Below are 25,383 nucleotides of genomic sequence, written 5' to 3'. Positions count from 1 at the left end.
ATGGACCTTGTCACAATCCTTTTATCTGTCGTGGTCATCCTCTTCTTGGCCAATATTTACCGCAAGCAAAAGAGACAAGAATACAAGAATTTACCTCCCGGACCCAGACCTTTACCCCTCATTGGAAACCTGCACATGCTTGATAGAAAACAACCTGACAAAACAGTTTTTGAGGTAAAATAACCATCTTGCAAACTCTGCAGATGTTCTGTTGCTGTCATGGACAACTCTGATATGTTTTTTTTTTTTTAGTATCATGATTACGCATCTGGTTGGCATTCCTTCCCCCTTTTGATCAGTTTTTGCAGCACTGAATATAGACATTGCTGGTTACATAAATATTCTGGTCACTCTTTGAGTTTGTTGCCTCATATCTGTCCACTTGCCAAAGTGGCCAATCTGTCTTTGCCAGGAACTCACAGGGGCTCCTACAGTCTATTGGACTTGCAAGCTCTATCAAGAGAGAGCTTCAAATATATTTGCATGCTTTCTACCACATACCACCATTCAGTTCCCCTATTGCTCCTGTTTGAGTCCTTTTGGCATCACCAGCAATGTTTTTACAACCTCTTAAATATTTTCAGCTCAGATAGTTGACTTCAGACAGACATTAGATAGTTTATGATGCTGATTAGCAGCCTGCTTCTGAACAGGGCCGGATTTGCTCTCCCTGCCGCCCCAAGGCCAGGTTCCGCAATGAGCCCCCTCCCTGCCAACCGAACCCCCCCAAATCAACGGAGAATAGCAGCCGGATGGCAGGGGCGGCAGGGTTAGTTCTAATTTATTTTGTTTCTTTATTTTTTCTTATCACTTTTTTATTTGTATTTATTTTTTTACATTTTTAGCTCGTCGTTTACTTTTTTTGATTTTTTTATAATTTTCGATCTTTATTGTTTATTTATTTTTTATAATTATTGTCTTATTTGTTTATATTATTTTTTACTTTTTAATCACTTTTTTAATTTTTTAAGTTTAATTCTTATTTCTTATTATTTTTTATCATTTTTTTTTCCAGTTAACTTTATTGATATTACACAGGAGAAAACAATCCGCTGTGTGATAGCAATTGGAGGTGACAGGTTCTCTTTATCGACCCTGTCATTTCCAAAACAGGAGTTCCAGCACAGCACTGTGCTAGAACTCCTGTCACAGCTGAGATGGGAAGAGCACAGCTCTCCCCTCTCAATGTGTACATCGGCGGCAGGGAAAGGAGACAGACTCGGTGGCCAGGGGGAGGACGGAGTCCCGAAATCAGAGCCAGCAGAGAGAGGTAGGTGGGCGGGGCGAGGACGGATGGCAACACACATTTTACAAGTGATTGCGGTGACATCGCCGCAATCACTTGTTAACGAGAGAGCGGATTCCCAACACTACATTTAGTCCTGACTTCCCAAAGCAGGACTAAATGTAGAAGGCAACTTACCGCCCGGCGCCCTGAATTATTTGTTCCTGGCGTCGGGGGGCTCCACGCCACTGCCGCCCCGAGGCCTGGCCTTGTGGGGAATCCGGGCCTGCCTCTACCACCTTTTAGCACAAAGTATGAAGTCAAAGTTCACAATCCTACCACACCCCAGTTATGTGGACCATGAAGAATTACCATTGCATAGTTAAAGTTAAAACTCAGGAGTTAAATCTTAAAAATGCATTCAAGTACCTTAACTATTAACAACATTGGGGGGAATTTATCAAAACTGGAGCAGACAAAATGTGGAGCAGTTGCCCATGGCAACCAATCAGCATCTCTCTTCAGTTTGCTCAGGTAAGATTTGAAAATGGAACAGAGAAGCTGATTGGTTGCCGTGCAAATCTGCTCCAGATTTTTGTCTGCTCCAGTTTTGATAAATTCCTTCCAATGTATCTTATTTGTGTATCACTCGGCTGAAGATGTATGTATGCATCTATGTATGTATGTATGTTATGTGTGTTGGGGGAGCGGGGGTTGTGCTTTTTTATTAGGTTTTTTTATACATTTTTTTTTTTTTTTAAATAAAGACTTGATGGACTTAATGGCCTTTATTCAACCTCAAATACTATGTAACTATAATTTTATAATTTTTAATTTATTTTGTAATCATTTTTTTTTTTTTTTACTGTTGGCGGGGGGCTACTGTGAAATATCTGTGGTCTGACATTTCCCTTTTGAAATAGAAAAGAAATTGAGGACACAGAGTCCTCAATTTCTTTTTCTGCAGCCTCAGCACTCAATTAATGGATAGCACTCAGTACAGAGGCTTCCCATTAATTCCCAAAATATTTACTATCACCAGTTCCTGAATGGGAAGGAGCCTCTGTACTGAGTGCTTCACCCCCATTGAGAAAATCATGAATGAACAGGAAGTGATGTAAATCGCATCCTGTACATTCATAACTGGGGACACATAATACTATGTGTCCCCAGTTATTTACAAACACTGGAGTTATCAGACGATCATTCCAGTGTTTGCTCTGCACAGAGTATCCGTAAATGTCACTGATATTTACCGATCCTCCTCCGCTCGGCCATGCACAGAGCCGCTGTCATCCGGAAACTGACAGGATGACAGCGGCTCCGCTCTCCTCACCACTCGGCCATCCTGAAACTTGTGGCTTCTCCCTGATAGCCGCTCCTCCGCCCCCCCCCCCTCTAGATAGGCAGAGCCAGCTGTCACTCACGCAGCTGGGTGGATCTCGACAGTAATGCGGCGGTCTTAGCATACCGCAAGCTGTAGCTTGCGGTATATTGAGCTTTGGGTCACGTGAGGACACTAGTTTATGTCCTCCCCTGACCCTTAGGAGAACTATGGGGAAAAACACTGACCCCCCATAGTTCTCCTTTAAGGTTTAACACCTGAGTTTAGCATCACTATAAAGTGTAACTCAAGTTTTGTTATCACCACAACATCAATGAATGGAGTTTACAAGTTTTTGAACAAGCACAGTGTTCCTTTAAGTACAACATACATATGCCTATGTACAACAAAGAATAAACAATGTACCTGCCCATGGAAGGAGGGTATCTCATGAATGCAAAATGTAGACTATTAACTGTTTTCTATTGTTTGTTGCATTTGCAGCTGGCTAAGAAGTATGGCCCAGTATTGACTTTACATTTCGAAATTAAAAAAATCATCCTCTTGTGTGGCTATGACACTGTTAAAGATGCTCTCCTCAACCATGGTGAAGAATTTTCTAACAGGCCAGAGTTGCCAATAATAGCTAAAACAGCAAAAGACAATGGTAACCATGATATTATTATTTTTTTATTCAAACAGTAGGGTTCGTAGCATTGCTTGTTCTCTGTGCAAATAAGTGCAAATGTGTTGATCCTGCCAGAAATCCATTGAGCTGGATAACGTCCTCTGATGCACTGTTATCAGTTATCGATGTTCTCAAGTATCTCTGTAGTCTACAGAACACCTTCCCCTATGTTACGAAGAAGAGGTTATGGGAAGGTTCTCTATGGTCCTGTTTCCTGCATGCAATGGAAAGTTAAAGGAGAACTATGAGGTAAGTGAAAATCACTCATCCTCATAGTTCGAGCCGACGTGTGACAATGAAACTGTCACAGGTGGGCTCAATAGATCGGGAAGTGAGCGAACACATACCGTCTCTCGCTCACTTCTCGATCATCTCCCTGCAGAGAGCGGTGACTGTCAATCACAGCTCCCTGCAGGGATTCTCCCCCTTCCTGCCTCACTCTTCAAGCGCTGACTGGCGGAACGGACGGGGGTGGGGGCTGGTACAGCTGGCTCTGCCTCTAGATAGGCAGAGCCAGCTGTCAATCACTTAGCTGGGTGGATCTCGACAGTAATGTCGGGATCCGTCCCGGCTGCGGCGTCTCAGTATACCGCAAGCTGTATTTTGCTATATACTGAGCTTTGGGTGACAGGAGGACGCTAGTTTATGTCCTCCCATGACCCTTAGAAGAACTATGGGGAAAAACACTTACCCCATAGTTCTCTTTTAAGGTCCTGAGATAATATTAAGTAAACAATATTTCTATTAAAAGCCCTGGATCTGTATTCTGGGCTACATTTGTATCTGGTGGTTATATTGTGGACACAAAAAACAAAACATTAAATTTCTTCTACTTAGGTGTTATTTTTTCTAATGGGGAGAGCTGGAAGGCAATGAGAAGATTCACCATTTCAACACTCCGAGATTACGGAATGGGAAAAAAAGCGATAGAAGACAAGATCAGTGAAGAAGCTGAGTGTTTGGTGCAGGCGATCAAAGCGCATGGAGGTGATTGTTTTGCAACTTCCGTGTCTTCTTTAGTATTCACTTTATGCCCTATAATAAAAAAATATATATTATTATCCTTTATTTACTGTTCAAACATTTATTTTCTTGCAAATACAGTATCTCACAGAAGTGAGTACACCCCTCACATTTTTGTAAATATTTTATTATATCATGTCATGTGACGACACAAGAAGCAATGACACTTTGCTACAATGTAAAGTAGTGAGTGTACAGCTTGTATATCAGTGTACATATGCTGTCCCCTCAAAATAACTCAACAAACAGCCATTAATGTCTAAACCGCTGGCAACAAAAGAGTACAAAAGAGCACACCCCTAAGTGAAAATGTCCAAATTGGGCCCAAAGTGTAAATATTTTGTGTGGCCACCATTATTTTCCAGCACTGCCTTAACCCTCTTGGGCATGGAGTTCACTAGAGCTTCACAGGTTGCCACTGGAGTCCTCTCCCACTCCTCCATGACGACATCACAGAGCTGGTGGATGTTAGAGACCTTGCGCTGCTCCACCTTCCATTTGAGGATGCCCTACAGATGATCAATAGGGTTTAGGTCTGGAGACATGCTTGGCCAGTCCATCACCTTTACCCTCAGCTTCTTTAGCAAGGCAGTGGTTGTCTTGGAGGTGTGTTTGGGGTCGTTATCATGTTGGAATACTGCCCTGCGGCCCAGTCTCCGAAGGGAGTGGATCATGCTCTGCTTCAGTATGTCACAGTACATGTTGGCATTCATGGTTCCCTCACAATGAACTGTAGCTCCCCAGTGACGGCAGCACTCATGCAGCCCCAGACCATGACACTCCCACCACCATGCTTGACTGTAGGCAAGACACACTTGTCTTTGTACTCCTCACCTGGTTGCCGCCACACACGCTTGACACCATCTGAACCAAATAAGTTTATCTTGGTCTCATCAGACCACAAGACATGGTTCCAGTAATCCATGTCCTTAGTCTGCTTGTCTTCAGCAAACTGTTTGCGGGATTTCTTGTGCATCATCTTGGGATGACAGCCATGCAGACCAATTTGATGCAGTGTGCGGCATATGGTCTTAGCACTGACAGGCTGACCCCCCAACCCTTCAACCTCTGCAGCAATGCTGGCAGCACTCATATGTCCATTTCCCAAAGACAACCTCTGGATATGATGCTGAGCACGTGCACTAAACTTCTTTGGTCGACCGTGGCGAGGCCTGATCTGAGTGGAACCTGTCCTGTTAAACCGCTGTATGGTCTTGGCCACCATGCTGCAGCTCAGTTTCGGGGTCTTGGCAATCTTCTTATAGCCTCGGCCATCTTTATGTAGAGCAAAAATTATTTTTTTCAGATCCGCAGAGAGTTCTTTGCCATGAGGTGCCATGTTGAACGTTCAGTGACCAGTATGAGAGAGTGAGAGCGATAACACCAAATTTAACACACCTGCTCCCCATTTACACCTGAGACCTTGTAACACTAACAAGTCACATGACACCGGGGAGGGAAAAATGGCTAATTGGGCCCAGTTTGGACATTCTCACTTAGGGGTGTACTCACTTTTGTTGCCAGCGGTTTAGACATTAATGGCTGTGTGTTGAGTTATTTTGAGGGGACAGCAAATGTACACTGATATACAAGCTGTACACTCCCTACTTTACATTGTAGCAAAGCGTCATTTCCTCTGTGTCGTCACATGAAATGATATCATAAAATATTTACAACAATGTGAGGGGTGTACTCACTTCTGTGAGATACTGTATATCTGCAAATGTTACTGGAATGACCTATACGTTCTCACTTAATGACCATTCCCATTTGTTCCTATATTGGCAGATCAAGCTGTCTGTCATGACTAAGGTAGATCAGAGGTCCCTGTATCCACTTAAGCCCTTTACAACATCAACCCCAAATCCTCGCCCTGCTCTAAAGAATATCACTACACCATTGGATGGAGTTCAATGGCCAGAGCAGCCTTTTATTATGAAACCAGTATAACTAACCTATTAATAAATAACAAACAGTAACAAACAATACCCAGACCGTATGAAACATCAGGTTTCAGGTCCCTGACGGCACTATGAATCCTAAACAAAAGTTTGCATCTGTGGCCACATTTTGTACTTGAGGCTCCCAGCCACAATACGCTGCCTCTGGGACATTATCAATTGACCACAGACCCCCACTGGTCCCTACTACCCGGTCGCAACCGATGGAGCTAACCACATGGAGGACACCCACATCAAAGATGGGTCCCCCATGAATTTATCGATAATCCTAAGCAGATATAAAAAGCCTTCACGGATCCGAACTGCCAATCTAAACATGAAACCATACCAGGGCTGGTGGGAGGAAGTCTCACCTCTCGTCTGCCGATCTCCAACTGGACCTGTGTGACTTCTTCTTGCAGACCGCCTTCCTAAGCTACTCCTGCCCAACCTTTTTGCCCAATCTGGTCAGTGCCCCTCCCCTCCCCTTTCCACCTTTCTTTATTTATTATTATTATTCAGGATTTATATAGCGCCAACAGTTTGCGCAGCGCTTTACAATATAGGGAAGACATTACAATCACAATACAATTCAAGACAAGATGGGAAGGAGGGCCCTGCCCATGAGGGCTGCCAATCTAAAGGGAGGGGGAAGTGATACATGAGGAGGTAGCTGTGTGGGGATGAAATGTTTGAGAAAGTGATTGTTCAGTGGTTAGGTTGAGGTGGGATAGGCTTCCTTGAAGAGATGAGTCTTAAGGGATCACCTAAAGGCAGTCAGAGTGGGAGATAGATGGACAGGTTGGGGTAGAGCGTTCCATAGGATGGGAGAGACTCTAGTGAAGTCCTAGAGGTGAGCATGGAAAGAGTTGACGAGGGAGCTGGAAAGCAGGAAGTCTTTTGAAGAGCAGAGGGGATGGTTAGGGTGATACTTTGAGACAAGTTTTGAGATATAGCCGGGGTCAGAGTTGTGGAAGGCTTTGTAAGTCATTGTTAATATTTTGAATGTTATCCTATTGGAAGCCAGTGTAGGGATTAGGTTAGGTTGGTTAGGTGAATAAGTCTAGCAGGTGCATTCATCATAGGATGAAGGGGAGAGGAGCCTGTGTAGAGGTCGGCCAATGAGGAGGGAGTTGCAATAGTCAAGACGAGAGATAACAAGGGAGTGGATGAGTAATTTTGCGGTTTCATTGGTGAGGAAGGGGCGTATTTTGGAGATGTGGAGAGGATTTGGATAGCGATTGGATGTGGGGAAGAAAGGTGAGGTCCGAGTCAAGGATGACACCAAGCACCTTGACATGGGGGGATGGTTCGATAATTGTGTTAAAAATCTCTAGGGAAATGTTGGGGAAGGTGCACGGGCGGGAGGAAATATCATGAGCTCAGTTTTTGAAAGGTTGAGTTTTAAGAATTGTTGTGACATCCAGACGGATATGTCAGTTAGTAGATTAGTGACACGAGAGGACACTGAGGGGGAGAGTTGTGGAGTAGAAAGATACATTTGGGTGTCATCGGCATAGAGATGGTATTGGAAGCTATGTGAGGTTATTAACTGACCAAGGGAGGAGGTGTAGATAGAGAAGAGAAGGGGTCCAAGGACAGAGCCTTGGGGGACCCCTAGAGAAAGAGGAAGAGGACGGGAGGAGTTAGATTTGTAGGTGACACTAAAGGATCGCTTAGATAGGTAGGAGAACCATGAGAGAGCAGAGTCTTGTAGGCCAAGCGAGTGGAGTTTTTGTAATCCTGCCACACCCTTGTTATGTAGGCCTTCCACTCATTCTTTTTCTGGCTCCATGCCTATCTTTCCTCATTCTTGGGCATCTTGTCCCATAATGACAGCCATCATAAAAATATGGATGTTTGCACCCAAACACTCATATCACGTGAGGGACATTAGAAGTGTTTGTACAATAATAATCACGTCTAGGAGGCCCACATACATGACTAAAGATTACATATATGACTAGCTTCATTCATGGTTCAAGTTGTCAGAGATCAGGCCATCTAAGCCTGAGTTAGGATGGGAACCCCAATTTTTAGCTACGCTGGAGTTGTACAAGGGTCCATTTATCAGTGTTTTCACACAAGATTCATACAATTTTTACCCAAGAATCAAATGAAATTGATTACAAAAAGATTCAAAATTTTGGATGAAAGTTGAATGAATACTGGGTGAAAACATGTTTAATTAGAGCCCTTAGTTCATTATTCATGTATTTAGTGTGAATTGTTTTCATGCTGAAATTGTGCATCTTTTTTTTTTTATTTCTAGGAAAACCTTTTGATATTATGACAATCATTAATGCTGCAGTGGCCAATATAATCATCTCTATACTGCTTGGTCACCGATTCAATTATGATGATCCCACTATACTGAGGCTCATGGGGTTAATTGATGAAAGCATGAACCTTGCGGTTTCTCCCATAGCCATGGTAAGTTGCTTCTTTTGAGTGTGTGGGAAAGAGTTCTTCTGAATTAATTTGCTGCTTGGTCACTACTGAAGACTTTCCAAAAGGTTATCTGTAATCCAAGGTAAAGACACTGACAAACATTTGTAAAGAAGTTGTGTGTTCAGAACAATTTCCAACTTCTTTGGAATGTTTTTCTGATCAGAACCTTTTTTTTTTGTTTTTTTTATTTTGTTTTGGATACAGTAGGTAATGGTTCGAGCTAGGGATGCACCAAAATTCCAGCCGCCGAAACATATGGGCTAAAAATGGTACTTTGGGCAAAATGCAGAAAGTACCATATTTTGGTAGAAAATATGGTGCATCCCTAGTTTCTCTCCTCCCCGCTGGGTGCTGCTCTGCGTCCCCTCTGACACAGCGTAGAGTCCAGTGGGGAAGAGAGAAAGTGTCAGGAGGCCGAGCGGGGCAGGGAGGAGAGCGATTTCAGCGGCGGAATCACAGGAGACCAAGCTCTCCTCCCTGCACTGCCCACTCAGCCTCCTGTGACAGCGAGTCAGGATGGAGAGCAGGTACAGGCACTTCTCTGTGTCCCAGCGGAGAGGAGAGAAACTGTCACAGGAGGTCGAGCGGTGAAGGGGAAGAGAGTGCTATGAGCAACCGTTGTTTCTCCTCCCGCACGGCTCAGCCTACTGTGATAGATCAGGAGAGTGGTGTGTGGGCGGAGACAGCTGTCAGCCTTCACAGGAAGCCGGGCCGGCGGTGCAAGGGAGAAGTCAGCTGTCAGAGGAGATTAAGCCCTCCTCCCTGCACTGCTCGCTCAGCCTCCTTTGACAGCCGATCCAGGATGGAGAGCACGTACCAGCAGTCAGTGATCAGTGATTGCTGAGTGTTTGTAAATAATTGAGGATATAATATGTTTACTGTGTCCTCAATTATGAATGAACAGGAAGTGCTCTACATCACTTCCTGTTCATTCATGATTGTGGACACAGTAACTTATATTATCTTCACAGTTTATGAGTGGACAGGAGCACTCAGTAGAGAGGCTTTCTGTTCACTCATAACAGGGGCTGCAGAAAAAGAGATTGAGGACCCTGTGTATCTCTTTTTCTATTTCAAAAGGGAGATATCAGGGGTCTGTTTTGACTCTTGATATTTCCCCAGAGGCCCCCATAGTGAAGTAAAAAATAAAGTAAAAATATAATATTAAAACAATTTTTTGAAAAGGTTCGAAAATTTCGGTTTCGCCTGACAAACTGTCGAGTTTTGTTATTTGCTCTCTGTGTCCCATTAAATAGATCAGCACAACACAACATGAAGGCACGTCTTGTAAGCATAGAGCAAAGTTACATAATGAACAAGAGTTATGTATCAATGCAATCATAAATAAGGGTTGTAGAAGGAACAAACTAAGAATAAATAGTAACAAATTGTGATGGTCGTTCCGGGTTGCGGAACCACCTCGGGAATCCGGAGTCGCACTGCGCAGGCGTGACAAGGGAATCTCTCTACTTGGGGCCGAGCGCGTTCGCGGCATCACACATCACCTCGGGACTCCACCCCCTCTCACCTCCAGGCTGGAACTGCGGACTGCGCAAGCGCACCTCAGGACTCCGCCCCAATTCGTTCCAGCAGTCGGCTTAAAGCCGCTGCTCGCTAATTGTTTGGCATCCTACTGTTGGTTGTAGCAGGACGCTGATCAATCAGTTGTCCCCCTTGACTCCCATTCAGACCATACCTAAGTGCACAGCAACTCCTCCTGGATCTCCCTGCTGATTGAAGACTCCTCAACCGCAAGTTTATGGGTTAAGACCCATCAGAGACATTGAGATAGTGCTGTGCTGAACTCCTTGCCAGTTTCATATATGTTAAACTATCACTCATAGCAGTTAGACCTGTGGGACAGTGCTTCTGCTGAACTCCTTTGACATTGCATTGATTCAACTATTGCTCATAGCAGTTAACCCTGTGTGATAGTGCTGGTGCTGAACTCCTTTGACATTTCATATGATTTAACTACTGCTCAGTGCATTTAACCCTGCGTGATATTGCTGATGTGCTGAAATCTTTGACGTTGCATAAATACTTCAACAGTCACTCGTTACAATTGCCTCTGCTAGCTATTGTTGTTGTGCCATACTCCAGTGACGTTGCATATAGTTGCTACGGTTGTAGATACCACATTAATCTGCCACATTGCTGGACTTGTGTTTGTCAGTACAAACCCCCTCCTCAATACGGGGTATGATGTGAAGCAGCTCCCTCTCAGCCTCTATAAATATAAGGCACTGAAAACTGAGCTGCATAGACTGATCCCCATTACTCCACATAGGACGCACACTCCGCAGTTGAGATCCATATACTGTACGTACCCCTGGGAAGATAGGCATTACACAAATAACACAGCTCACAAACTTTAGATACAATAACATTCATTTAAATATATTGCTTAATAGTAGGGATGCACCGATGCTGAGTATTTGGGCGAGTACTCGTACTCGCCCAAATGCTCCAATGCCTAGTATGATACTTCCGGTGTCAGGAAGCCGATCAGTGCATCATTACACGCTGTCCGGCTTCCTGATTGGCTGGGAAGCCTGCTCCCTCGTCACTTGTGACGAGAGTGCATGGAGCCGGCCTCCTGATTGGTCGGAAAGCTGGCCAACTAGAAGCTGGGCGCCGTGTAATCATGACGAGGGAGCAATGAGCCGGCTTCCCGGCCAATCAGGAAGCCAGGCGTCACATCATTACAGGGTGCCCGGCGTCCTGATTCGCCGGAAAGCCGGCTCCATGCTCTTTCGTCACATAGTGACGAGAAGCATGGGGACGGCTTCCCTACTAATTGGGTTTCCTCAAACTCGTACTCGATACTGAAATACTGATATCGGTGCATCACTACTTAATAGCCACAGAAAACATATATATAAATCTGCTTTGTGACAAATATTTTTTTTTCTTTTTCTTTAAAGCTGTACAATGTCCATCCAAAATTGTTCGACCTTATTCCAGGACCTCACCAACACATTTTTGAAAATATGAAACAGATGAAAAACTTTATAAGAGCAACATTTACTGAACAGAAGAAAACTCTAGATGTAAATGACCAGAGGAATTTTATCGATGCTTTCCTGGTGAAGCAGCAAGAGGTAAGGATTGCATTTCATTGGAGATGAGTTAACTGATCTGGAGTGTTTGATATCCAGAATGGAGATTCTCAGGTATAATGATATATAGTGACTTATCACTTTTTCACCTATCTGTACATTTCTGAAGGTCAAGCCACCTCTTCCTAAACCTTTGTATTAAAGGATAAGTAAAGCCTCTGTTTTTTTTTTTTTTTTTTTGCATATACACTGAGTGGCCAGATTATTATGACCACCCCATCAGTACTGCGTTGGGCCACTAGATGACTCCATGAGATGACTTTGTTGGGCCACCTCGTGACTCCACGAGATGTTGAAAGGTGATGCGAGGAATCTGACACTGCACTGTTGCCCTTCTGTTGTCTTGTACCAGTCTCGCCACTCTCCGTTCTGCCCTAACATTGACTAGTCGCTGACGGCCACAATTCGCACGTTCAGACCCAGATTTTCGGCTGACAGTCCGGTCTTTAAACACTTTAACAACGGCTGCTCTTGAACATTTAACCAATTCTGCTGTTTTGCTGATACTCGCTCCATGGCTCCGAGCGCTAACAATCATCCCACGTTCAAAGGCTGTTAAATCGCGTTGTTTCCCCGTATCTTCAGAAACAAATCACTTCAACTGTCGTGGTAAACAACCTGCTTCCCTATTTATAATGGTCTGGCCCTCTAGCAACTTAAGCGCCAAATTATAGCTAATTATAGCTAATTTGCCTACAAACATCAGGTGCTGATAACAATCTGGCCACTCAGTGTATATATAGCTAGCAAGCAGTAGAAAAATGCAAAAAGTGTAAAAAAAAACAAACAAAAAAACAGAGGTTAATGCTTACCTGTGTCTTGCCTGCGCGCTCCCGTCCGAAAATGTGAAGATCTACTTAAACATGTTTAATGTTTAAGTAGATGTTGGGCTATTTGGTCGGGGATGGAGCTACTCTTTTCGGACTCTTAAGCTGTTCTGCTTCCTTTAGTATTTATTTCCTTTTTCCTCTTTTTGTCTGTTTTTCTTTTCTTCATGCTCGCACACGTGAGCTGTTTAGTACATTGATGTTGGACAGAAAGTCTTCTATTTATATAGATATGAAGGAGATCATAACAAATGTTTGCTTCAGACATAGGTGGATCCCTATGCCAGATATTCCTCTCAGACTGTTTTGATTTTAGTTTTTGCTGATGGGGGATACATTGGCAAGAATAGGTGGATAGATATGTTCTCTTTTAACAGAACTATCATATATTGTGTGTATGGCTTCTAGTGAGCCCCTCCTACTACTTGACTATGCTAATGTGGAAGAATCTGAAATGCAATTGTATCCTATACTGATTGTGCATCATGTGCTATCTTATTGTTTTATTCTACCTTGGAAAATTAATAAAATACTTTGAAAGATAAAAAAACAAACAAAATAACAGAGGTTAATACTTACCTGTGTGTTCCCTGCTCGCTCCCGTCCGAAAATGTGAAGATCCTCGGCGGCTGCAAAGCATCTTGGGGCGGGCGCATGCGCTGTTCACATTTTCGGCCAGGATGCGAGGAGAGACACAAGGTAAGTCTATGGACGCGTGCACCCGCATGCAGACACCGTGGGACAGGAAGTGCCAGCAAGCTCAGAGGAGTCAGCGCTGGATCGGAGACCCGTCGCAGCGCTGGAGGGACAGATGTAAACAGGAAAGAAGAAGAAGATCGGATTGAGAAACATCATTTAAGGTAAGTGCTTACACTAACATTGGGGGGAGGGGAAAAAAATACTTTAATGTCACTTTAACTAGTGAGCCCACCTATCATAGTGATGGGGCAATAGAGAGGTGTGGTGAGTGGGAAGGGTAGACTGATCTTCAGCAAGTGTTCAAACTTGCAGTTTAGAAGGTTGCGAGTCTTCTTAATAAGGACTGAGGATACATTCAGTTCCCTCTAGGTGTACGTACGGCATGAATCCGATCATGTTTAATTTTTACCTGGCAGCTGCATTTTAATATAAACCTTGACTAGAGTTACCAAAAATATTAAGATGCTCATCAACTGTCACTTATCATCCACTCACAAGTCACGCTTTAGCATTCACATCTCAATACTTTCCACTTGTCTAACGGTTTCTGCTGCATGCATTCACATAGCCCAAGACTGGTGGAAAAAAACATCAACACTCTTTGATATGTTGTTGACAAAATGTTCTGTCAGAATGTTCACTCCGATAAAATAAACAGTTTTGTATTGATGTAAACAAGCAAGGATCTGTAATTAATTGGAAATTCCCAACTCATTTTTACAAATCAACTAATAACTCAAGTTATTTATTTGCGCTAACCCAAAGACAAAATAAGAACAATAATGTGCAAATATATATATAAATAAACTAAAAATCAGTGAAACATATTAATCAAAATATAACTTATGCAACTATGGATCAAAATTTCAATAATATTGCTCAACAAAGATAACAATAAAAATAAAACTGCAGGATATTATTTCAAATATTAATGAAACAAAACTAAGTAGCTCCTGGAATGCAATTAGTGGCTTCTCATTTACTAAACAGAATGTGACAACATAATGTGCAGATTTGACACGTGACTTCTCCCAGCCAAATAGATGTACAAAAGTTCAAATTTCTACTGCGCATGAACTAACTCATAATACTATGCACAGGACTGGCTAATCAGCCAATAATCTATTTAAGGGAGAACTATGGGGTAAGTGCTTTTCCCCATAATTCTCCTAAGGGTCACAGGAGGACATAAACTAGCGTCCTCCCGTGACCCAAAGCTACAGCTTGCGGTATACTGAGACCGCTGCAGCCGGGACAGATCCCGACATTACTGTCGAGATCTACCCAGCTGCGTGATTGACAGCTGGCTCTGCCTATCTAGAGGCAGAGCCAGCTGTACCCGACCCCTCCCCGTCCGTTCCGTCAGTCGGTGCTGGAGGATCGGAGCAGGGAGGGGGGGGATCCCTGCAGTGAGCCGTGAGTGATAGTCACGGCTCTCTGCAGGGACATAATCAAGAAGTGAGCGAGCAACGGTATGTGTTCGCTCACTTCCCGATCTATTGAGCCGACCTGTTTCATTGTCACACGTCGGCTCGAACTATGAGGATAAGTGATTTCCACTCACCTCATAGTTCTCCTTTAAGGTAAAGACAAACTGCCACTAAGTTATTTTATTTTATGTATATATCACAACTAAACCAATCGACTAGAAAGTGAAATCACCTTCAAGGAGATGGACAAAATGGTTTCGTTATATATATATATGGCTAGTCAATTGCCTACAGATAAATAGAAATGTATACTTTACCAAAAATTGAAAAATCGTTTGCCTTAGAGATGTCAGCTTTGTGTCAGTGTAGGAACAAGAGATGTTCAGGTCCTCTTTGGTTCAGTTCCCCTGGTCAGCTTCAAATCTCTCCCTCCTGTATCTGTGTGCGTCCTCCTGTATATTCTTTCCTTTTTTTCAGTCTTTCTGTTCTCACCACTCTTAACTTTCTCCTAACTTTTATCACCCAAAACTGTGGGAGGAGATAGCTTATCTCATCCTAATTACGACGTCAGGAAGGTATCACTTTTCTAAAAATTATCCCTGCCATTACCTAAAGGGGGCAATATTGGACTAGAAATAATTTTGCATTTTTCCTTAAAAATTCCAATATTATTCCATGAGATGACCAGTGACCTAAGCCTTGAACAAAACCCTAAATTTAACAGGGCGGTCTGTTGTGTGGCAGAACCTTTCCGACTTACTGTCTCTTTAAGAGATATATAGCTTGAGAAAGTCTGAACAAGAACAACAATTAAATTTGCTTCCACATACATTGAGAATAAAGTAATTTGTACTAAGACACAGTGGTTAATCACATTCTTTCACTGATACAAAATAACACTATACCCATCAAAATGATTTGTACTTTAAAAAAAAATAGCCACCATATTAATAATAAATACTAATATGTTTCAATGAGTACAACCAAATAATATATAAGGAATATAGGTTGAATATTGTAAAAATATATATTAAAAGTATATATATAAAATTACTCAATTAAGTATGTAGATGCCTCATGCAATACTAATAATACAATTGAAATTAATGCTAATACAATTTCTTTCAAATAATAATACTGTATATACTGTAAGGTAACTTTTATAATGAGCTGTTTTTCCTATAATGAGAAAAGGGAAAAAATAATTCATAGTAGTCTTTTTTGTTCTTTGTTAAGTTTGAGACATGGCAATTCCATCAATCTCATTCTAACACAGTCTGGCACCATGATCAGTCCTTATCTCGTCGTTGTTGTCTGGTAACCCCCACAATTTACAACCTGGGAATGTATGTGGTAAGGCTCTAAGAATCGCTGATGTTAGAGTCTTTGTCCGGAAAGCATGACCTCACATTCACCTTATATAATGATAGAATAGACAGAACAAAGATGGCTTCCAGGATGTCCATGTTACAATATGTAGAATAACACGTATTAGGCCTTATAGTTTAATTCTTTTTAGCCCCAAATAGTTCTGATAGTTCACAGGAGAAAATGTAGAGGACTTCAAAAGCCTCAAAGAAAAAGTTAAAGGGCAGAGTAATAGGATGAGCCCTGAGCTAAATATTATAATTAAACTATGGTTATGACAACAGGCAGGGGCGTAACTAGAAATCAAAGGGCCCCATAGCAAAATTGTGTATGATGCCCCGTGATTGCTAGTTATGCCACTTGCAGAGCCTACCTGATATACCAAACAGCCCACCTGAGAGTGACCCTGCAGAGCCCAACGTAGACTCTCTATAGTGGGATCTGCAGGGTCTCAGATGGGCTGCACACCTCTTACCTGTCAGCGCTGTCCACCTCCGTGGTCGCCGGGGCCCTGCCTCCTCTTCCGTCCCCGGGCTCCGCCTCCTCTTACATCACTGGCCCCACCTGCTCTTAGGTCGCTGGCCAGTGAAGAGGAGGCGGGGTTGCTCGTAGGCGGGCCCTGCCTCCTCCTTCATTGCGAATGCTAGCCTCTTCTGACGTAGCTGCTGGCTGTCACTGACACAGCTCTGCGGCGGCTATGAGGGGAAACGCCGCTGCTGAGATGTGTCAGTGACAGCCAGCACCCGTTCATGCCATAGCGACTCAGGCGGCCCACACGGCATCAGAGGGATGCCCTGGCCTGGCCCCCCTGTGCCCGGGCCCCATAGCGGCTGCCTGGGTCGCTATGGCGATTGTTACGCCACTGACAGCAGGAAAGAGAGCTAACTTCAAAAGTGATGGTGAAGTCACAGATATAGAAGACAGCTTCCGCCTCCTTGGATCAATTATTAACAGCAAAAGATCCGGCAGTCAAGAAATACACAGACTGACAGACTGGTCCATGGAAGATCAAAATAAATGGCCTAGAAATAATCTTCATAAGTACTTTTGCGTCTATAAGCCCAATGATTAGAATTATTCAGACTATCGTGTTTTCTATCACTATGGATGTGGTAGCTGGAAGATGAACTTTGAACCTCGGTGTTGGCAAAGACATAAATAGCCACCTCCAAGCATGGTGACTCCTTAAATTTAGTTACGCTGGACTGTGTCCAGTCTAAGTTGATTAATAGTTTCTCCTAAGTACAGGGTTCTTATTTGTATCTGCCTGCTGCTGGGTAAGACCTTGCAATGGAGCAGAATATTCAATAATGAATTATGAATATAGGCGTCTCCCTAGCCAATCACTAGATGATTCATAGCCAGTGGTGCATGCTGAAGGATATTAATGTTCAGGAGTGACTCTTTCTCCCGGGCTCCTGGCTTGGGGAGGGCCTGTGTAGTACTGTGCAATCTAGCCAGCCCTGCCGTCCAAGGAAAGGACTGCAGGTGGTCAGAAATGGAGACCCAGTGTCGGGGGTTTACAGCTTTCCTGCCAGTGGAGGGAGAAGCTGACCCTGGGAAGAAGCACCAGGGAGGAACCTTCTCTGCAGGAGGTGCCAGAGTAGCTGACATTTATCTTGGACCTTGCAGGGAGTATCTGTTGTCTTGTTCAGGGAGTTCTGTGCTATGTCTGCTAACCAGCTGAATTTCAACAGTACACAATGGCGCTGCAATTGGCTAAAATGCTCTCTGCATTGAGAAGGTGGCAAGTGGTTGGTGAGTCTGTACATTCCTAGGTGTCTGTAGCCCTTAACCCTCTCTCCCATGTGAGCTGTTGAAAGAATAAAATCTTTAAAAAACCTTAAAGAAGAACTATGGGGTTAGTGTTTTTCCCCATAGTTCTCCAAAGGGTAACGGGAGGACACAAACTAGCATCCTCCCGTCACCCTAACCTCAGTATACCGCGAGCTACGGCTTGCGGTATACTGAGACGCCGCAGCTGAAACTGATCCCGACAATTATATCTGGATTTGCCCAGCTGCGTGAGTGACAGCTGGCTCTGCCTATCTAGAAGCAGAGCCAGCTGTACCAGCCCCCTCCCCCGTCCGTTACGCCAGTCAGCGTTGGAGGATCGGAGCGGGGAGGGGGAATCCAGTCCCTCCCCTGTCACGGTTCTCTGCCGTGACAGGATCGAGAGGTGAGCGAACGCCGGTATGTGTTCACTCACTTCCCGATCCACAGAGCCGATCTGTGACAGTTTCATTGTCACAGGTTGGCTAGAACTATGAGGTGAGTGAAAATCACTCACCTCATAGTTCTCCTTTAAAGCGCCCAATTGTACATTCATATTTCATGGGCTGGGCCTTCCTAACCATCTTGTCTTGACTTGTATTGTAACTGTAATGTCCTCCTTATGATGTAAAGAGCTACACAACCTGTTGGTGCTATATAAATCCTGTATAATAATAATAATAATAATCTCACAACCAGCTAAGGGCTCATCCCTGAGTTGAAATGTCAGCCTCTGGGCTACCTTACATGCCTTTGGGGATCAGCATGGTGCTACACATACACTATAAGACAATTATAACAAACAAATTGATCTTTCAAGAAATCAAATCCATCCTTTCACTTGAAGCCCAGATGACCAGGCTAAAGCTGTCTTATTTTGGACATAATATGAAAGGAACCAACTCACTGGAAAATATAATTATGCTGAAAAACTTAAAGGAAAAAAAGACATAAGCCAGCAATAAGGGAGCTGGATAAAGTAACAGAAGCTATAATCACAAAGAGAAGACAGGTCATTCTGGAGAAATCCTATACACGTGATCACCAGGAGTCGACTATGATGGCATTTAATTATAAATAATAAATTTTATAAAGGACTGAAAAAGACTACAGCATGGTGTTTTCATCTATAAATTCTGAGAACATACTAGTTAGTTACAATGACGTGCAGTAACTTTGGTTCCGGGTGAGGCATTCCCCAGCCTCGCCCCCAGCATGCCCGACCCGTCCCCAGCATGCCCGACCCACCTCCAGCCCACGGAAGACCCACCCATATCCGGTTGTAGCCCCACCCCTAGCCAGTCGAAGCCCCGAAAAACCCGGTCCCCAAGTTAGTGTGAAGGCGGTAGGGAGGAGGAAGGAGCGAGGATCCTCCCCTCACTTGCTCTTCAGGCATTGAGATCAAGGGCCTCAGTGCTTTTTTTTGTTGTTGCTTTTTTTGATTGGACAGCTTGGACCAATGGCGCTTTGCCATTGGTCCAAACCATCCACAGAGCTCACACCTCTAACACAGAGTAGAGGCTGTGACAACTCTTGCCTCACTAGTTAGGTTACACAAGCATTAGGAAAGCCCACTGCTGTGTAACCTAACTACCTGTCAAAAGCCACATGCGGCGCTCCGTCCATGACTGGTTACACGGCGGGGAGGATTTCCCTGTTATGTAATCTGTAACAAGCCGATCTGAATGGAGGAAAAGCTGTCAGCTTCAGACTTGAAGCTGACAGCTTTTTCCTGCATAATACTAGTTGAGGCTCTGCCTCACCTGCCTCCCCTGACCGCACGTCCCTGGTTAGTCACATGAGTTAGCCCCCACCACAAGAAATGCAGACACTTGTTGGATAGCTCTGGTTCCATTAGTAAACATACACACATACCTCGGTAGCTTGCGGATAAACAGGAATTATTAACTCATATACTGTACAAAGAGACTACATTCACTATTTATTTTTCCTTTCATTAGGGGAAAACAGAATCCTCTCAGTATTTTCACAATGATAACTTAATCTTTTTGGTGAATGATCTTTTTATGGCCGGAATGGACACAGCTACCACCACGATGAGATGGGCGATACTGCTAATGATGAAATATCCAGAAATACAAAGTAAGAAATCAAGTTTTTGACTTATTTGATGTTTTATTTGGTCACAATTAAAGCTCATCTCTGGGTAAAAAAATAACCCTTTGTTCATATTTGGTCATAATAAAGTAAAATAATCACAGCTCCTTTCCACCCTCTCTCACCACTTCAATTGTGAGGTTTTTGTTACCATGTAAAGCATGTTTTACGGGACATCCTAAAATATTAATGTGAAAATGGCTTAATGTAGCTTAATGTACCATAATGTGCCTAAACCTCAATCAATTGCCTTGACACTTTGCACAACCCAAGTTCTCAGCTTCCTTAACCTATCCTGGAAGTTTCATGGATTTTGGTTTCCCACAAGGCAAATGAGTGACATTAAGCTTGTTTTTTGGGGAGCTTAATGTGGCTTAACGTACAAAAAACAACTTAGATGTTAATTGATTTCCCCAAACTTCCCATACTACAAGACTCTCTCTCTATGCCAACATATTCTGAAGATTTTGTGTAATTTGATAAAACATACCAAAAGTTATTCACATTCAACTATTTTATTCCTTTTTCAAAAACATTTAGCTTAAATGTAAAAAGAGCTTAATGTACCATAATGTGCCTATACCTCAATCAAATGCCTTGAAACTTTGCACAACCCAAACTCTCAGCTTCCCAAACATATCCTGGAAGTTTCATAGATTTTGGTTACCCACAAGGCAAATGAGTGACATTAAGCTTGTTTTTTGGGGAGCTTAATGGGGCTTAACGTACAAAACACCACTTAGATGTTGATTGATTTCCCCAAACTTCCCATACTACAAGACTTTCTCTATGCCAACATATGCTGAAGATTGTGTGTAATTTGATAAAACATACCAAAAGTTATTCACATTAAAATCACCACTTGATCCCTAGTGATCCAGTGGTGATTGGTAAGGTCTGACCTTACCTAGACCTTACTAAAACCTCCTTTTGGCCAGCGTTCACTGAAGGAATTCAGAGCGCTGCCCAAAAGGATCTGAGTGGCGGTACAGAGAAGCAGCTATGCGGTCTGCATCCGACAGATGACCACGTACCTGGCTTGTCAGGTGGCTGCGGGACATACAGTACCGGCTTGTGGGCAGGTACTTTGAGACCCCTGCTATAGAAGTTAAATGCATAATGGGAGATGGGGGGGGGGGGAGATTCGGGTGGCTGAGGTTGGTCAACTTTTGCTCAGGGATTTAACTTGACTGAAATATGGATAGCTGGTGCATATCTAACTATACATAAAGTAATTATAATTATATTACAATTTATACAGTATCTATTCCTTGACAGAGAAAGTTCAAAATGAAATTGATAGGATTATCGGCACGGCTCAACCTCAAGCAGAGCACAGGAAGCAAATGCCGTACACTGATGCCGTGATTCATGAGATCCAGCGGTTTGCTGATATCGCACCATTTGGGACCCCACATCAAACTACTCAAGATGTCACATTTAGAGGATATTCCATTCCAAAGGTGACTACTTTTTTTTTGTAACATTCAATACCTATTGGTGTAATGATGTACAGATTAAATCTACAGCAGCTCTCAGGCCAAGAGTGTCTCAGGCCAAATAAAATTTGCTAATTGGGCTTTAACAGATTCTGAAAATGCAGAACATTGTTTCTCAACTCCGATCCCCCAGATCATGTTTTTAAAAAAAAAATTAAAATGATGCTTAAAAACTGACTGCTTGGCTCGAGGGGTGTTTGAGGGGAAACAATTGTCCCCATCCCCCTAGCCTAGGCAGCCGATAGCTGGTAACTCTGGGTTTCCCCCGGGTCTGGAGGACAGTCAGTTCCGCAGCCTTCTCGCCCGGGGTAAATTCCACATGCTGCACTTTTTTCATGGCTCTCTATTGCAATCCTTACGGGACATCTCCTCGGACCCCGACTTGGGAAATCTCGGATTCTGGCGACACCTCCAGCTATCCCACTTCCTCTCCTCACTCCCTGCGCCTTCTTCGTATGCTCGGGCCCTCTCCGTCTTCGAACAAACGTGCTGTGACACAGGACCAATTGCCAAAACGCTATCTGTCAGGCTACCATGCACTGGTGTTACCGCACTGCATGCAGCTATCTATACGGGAGGATCAAATACGTGACCACAGCCGACAATGCTTAGAAACTTACAGTTTATTAAAACGCACCAAACTCATGATAACACAAGCAACTCCACCAAAACCCACAAGTAACATAAAATAACCAAACTAGAAGCAACAGCAGAATACACACACATTGTATAACAGGGCAGGTTAACCTGGGGAGAAGGGCAACAAAAGGGGGAGCCACAGATCAGGTCAGAGTGCAAGGAGGCAACAGGATTCAGGACTCAGGTAAAGGCGACAATACTGAGGCTAAATCCACACTGCAGGGAGGGATTAAATACCCTCCCAGGTAGCACCAGCTGGTGGTTAATCGCCAACAGCTGGGAGACACCAGCAGGTGAACACTGGACTTGCAAGTTCCAGCACCACCCAGTGGTGGTCTGGTACCTGACAGCTCCTGGCTGCCTGGGAACACCTGCAGGTGAGCACAGGAACTGCAGGTCCTGGTTCCAGTGCCACCTGGAGGGGCTCTGGTCCCTGACACTATCCCTATGTTAGCAGTTAGCACTGTCTTCAGATTTAGAATTGCCACTGCGCTTTTTTGAGCAGTGGAAACGGGAACTGGGGATCCAATTTACGTAGGCAGAACAGACTAAGATGCTGCGCCTCTCCCCTGAAGTCATCCATTTGTAATAAATACCAGGAATCAGGTTACAAAATCTTAACGCGATGGTACAGGACCCCTCATAGACTTCACCAGATGTTCGGGGAACTGCCTGACGCTTGCTGGCGGTGCGGCTCCTCCCTTGCGGACATGCCCCATATCTTTCAGTCCTGCCGAAACTGACATCCTTTTGGACCCAGGTACGTATGATATCTTAGAAATTCACGGACCGAAACGCCCTGAGTGACCCGGCATTCTTTCTCCTCCACCATAACCATTATACGCCCAAGGGATAGTTCCCGATCTGTGCTAGTGCATTTGATAAATGCAGCTCGCGCATGTATACCCCTACTATGGAAGCAGGCGACCCCCTGCCTTCGGTTAGGCACTGGTTCTCCAAAATAAACGATACCAGACTCATGGAAGATCTTACCAGTTCCATCAAGGGCACCTCTTCCAGATTTACAGGCCTCCTGATATTACTGGAACGAATATACCACAACTGCTGAATACCATACAATTATGGAATCCTGAGTGGTGACAACTACCTTCTTCTCATACCTTATATCTCTCTCCTTTCTGTTCCCTTTTGCTGCTCTCTCTCCTATCCCCCTGTTTCTCAAAAGCCCCTGTATGCCTTCCTTTCCCCCCTCCTTAGTTCCATTATCGTCCACAGAAATTCAGGACATACTTATGCACGTTGGTTTCTGAGCTTCGTCCTACTGCAGGTACAATATCAATGCCTCCTACAACCCATTGGGGCACGGTTGGCGTTTGGTTTGCCACTGCTATATAATTACTGACAATACGAATATTCTGTGGTTATGATGATTAAGTGTGTTGTATGCTTACTTCCTATGACGGCTGTTTACGTCTTATAGATGTACTTTGCTTGTGTGTGTTGTTTTATAAATAAAGAATTTATAAACAAAAAAACGACTGCTGAATTTTAAACGTATTTTCAGTTTTTCATTGACTTTTGATCCTTGCAGGGCACCACTGTTTTCATATGTCTCTGCTCCGCACTGAAAGATGAAGCCTATTTCCAAAAACCCTTTGAGTTTTATCCGGAGCACTTTCTGGATGAAGAAGGAAATTTCAAACAGAATGATGCCTTCATCCCATTCTCTATCGGTAAATCTTAAAGAATACCATGTTGGGGGAATTCTAATCACTGGGAAGATACAAAGTAGTAGTTGTGATCAGTTCTATAAAGTTTACAAAACAGTTTGAAGATCATTACCTGAGCCAATCAAGTATTCCTTCCTCCCATTGTAGGCTCCTCGCTGTCTCATGTTCTCATATATACAGTATGTTGCAATTGTTTAAAATAACGATTACATTAATAAACAAATCACGTCTTCCTGAAATCAATCACACTGCAATATTCGATCGATTTGAATTATGATTGATCATTTTGATAGAAAATGAAGATTTGCCCTTGTGTAAAATCCATTTAAATTAGACCAAATCCATCTTTTTTTTTATTGTTGTGTGAAACAATTTTTTTATTGTAATCAAATCTACAGTACGATAGATTATTTATCACTGTGGGGTCTTCTCATTAGAAATTTGCAGAGCCTTGCTTTAAAGTAATATCACACTATGACCACTAGATGGCACGAAAGAAGCATAGGAAATAAGTATTTATTTTCTATGCTCATCTCTGCACCATCGAGTGGCCATAAGATATTACATTAAAAAATACATCACTTTGTAAAAAAAAAAAAAAAAAGAACATTCATTTTGGCATGTATCCACACAGAACAAGCGTTCACGCATATTCACTGGGTGAGCAGCCCTGTAAATTGTTTAGAAATAGACCTTTACGTGTGTGGTCAGTATTAGAATGAGGGAAGATGAATGGCACAGAACCATGACTATAACCAGTTGCTGTCTAACACCGATGCCAATATGAAAGATTGCTGCAATAGTATTACTGTTATGGTTTGTTTCAATGAGAATTGATCTTCAGTAAGGGTTTTCAATGGCTTTCACTTGATCCTTCTAATCATGTACGCCTACGTGGCAACATACAGAGCAATAGGTGTCCAGGGAAGAACTAAACAATGCAGTCAAAGTTGATTCCACTCTAAATACCCTTGTTGTGTACTTTCTCTAGGCAAAAGAAGTTGTACTGGTAAAACATTGGCCAAAATGGAGCTTTTCCTCTTCTTCACATCCCTACTGCAGAACTTCACCTTCCAGGCTCCCCCCGGGGCTGAGATAGACCTTGAACCAGCAGTCGCAGCAATACGTAGACCGAAATCTTACCAACTTTGTGCTATACCTCGCACCTAATATGTATATTTAATCACAGAAGTAAAAACTAAGCTATCTCCATTTACAAATATCCGACCGAATGAAAAAGAAGAGATAGACAGAAAGCATACAGGATCTGCCAATGTATCTGCTCTATTCACTATGGAACTCTGTAGCCCAACCTGTCCGTCTATCTCCCACTCTGACTACCTTTAGGCGATCCCTTAAGACTCATCTCTTCGAGGAAGCCTATCCTACCTCAACCTAACCACTGAACTATCACTTTCTCAAACAATTCATCCCCACACAGCTACCTCCTCATGTATCACTTCCCCCTCCCTTTTAGATTGTAAGCCCTCAGGGCAGGGCCCTCCTTACCATCTTCTCTTGAATTGTATTGTGATGTCTTCCTTATATTGTACAGCGCTGCACAAA

At 43.3% G+C, this 25,383-nt stretch overlaps 1 protein-coding gene across 1 annotated transcript; it reads left to right on the top strand.

The window, feature by feature from the left end:
- On the top strand, window positions 1-25,000 carry LOC108800995 (cytochrome P450 2C5-like). Its single transcript, XM_018572974.1, has 9 exons — window positions 1-174; window positions 3,054-3,216; window positions 4,075-4,224; window positions 8,473-8,633; window positions 11,579-11,755; window positions 19,832-19,973; window positions 21,267-21,451; window positions 23,679-23,820; window positions 24,809-25,000. The coding sequence occupies exons 1-9, from the start codon at window positions 1-3 to the stop codon at window positions 24,985-24,987; spliced, it is 1,473 nt and encodes a 490-aa protein (XP_018428476.1). The 3' UTR covers window positions 24,988-25,000.
- Window positions 25,001-25,383: the final 383 nt, after the last annotated feature.

Source organism: Nanorana parkeri, unplaced genomic scaffold (assembly GCF_000935625.1).
Source record: "Nanorana parkeri isolate BGI_ZX_2015 unplaced genomic scaffold, ASM93562v1 scaffold2191, whole genome shotgun sequence".
NCBI lineage: Eukaryota > Metazoa > Chordata > Amphibia > Anura > Dicroglossidae > Nanorana > Nanorana parkeri.
The sequence above is the reverse complement of the archived record's forward strand: the minus strand, read 5'-3'. Positions and strand labels throughout refer to the sequence as shown.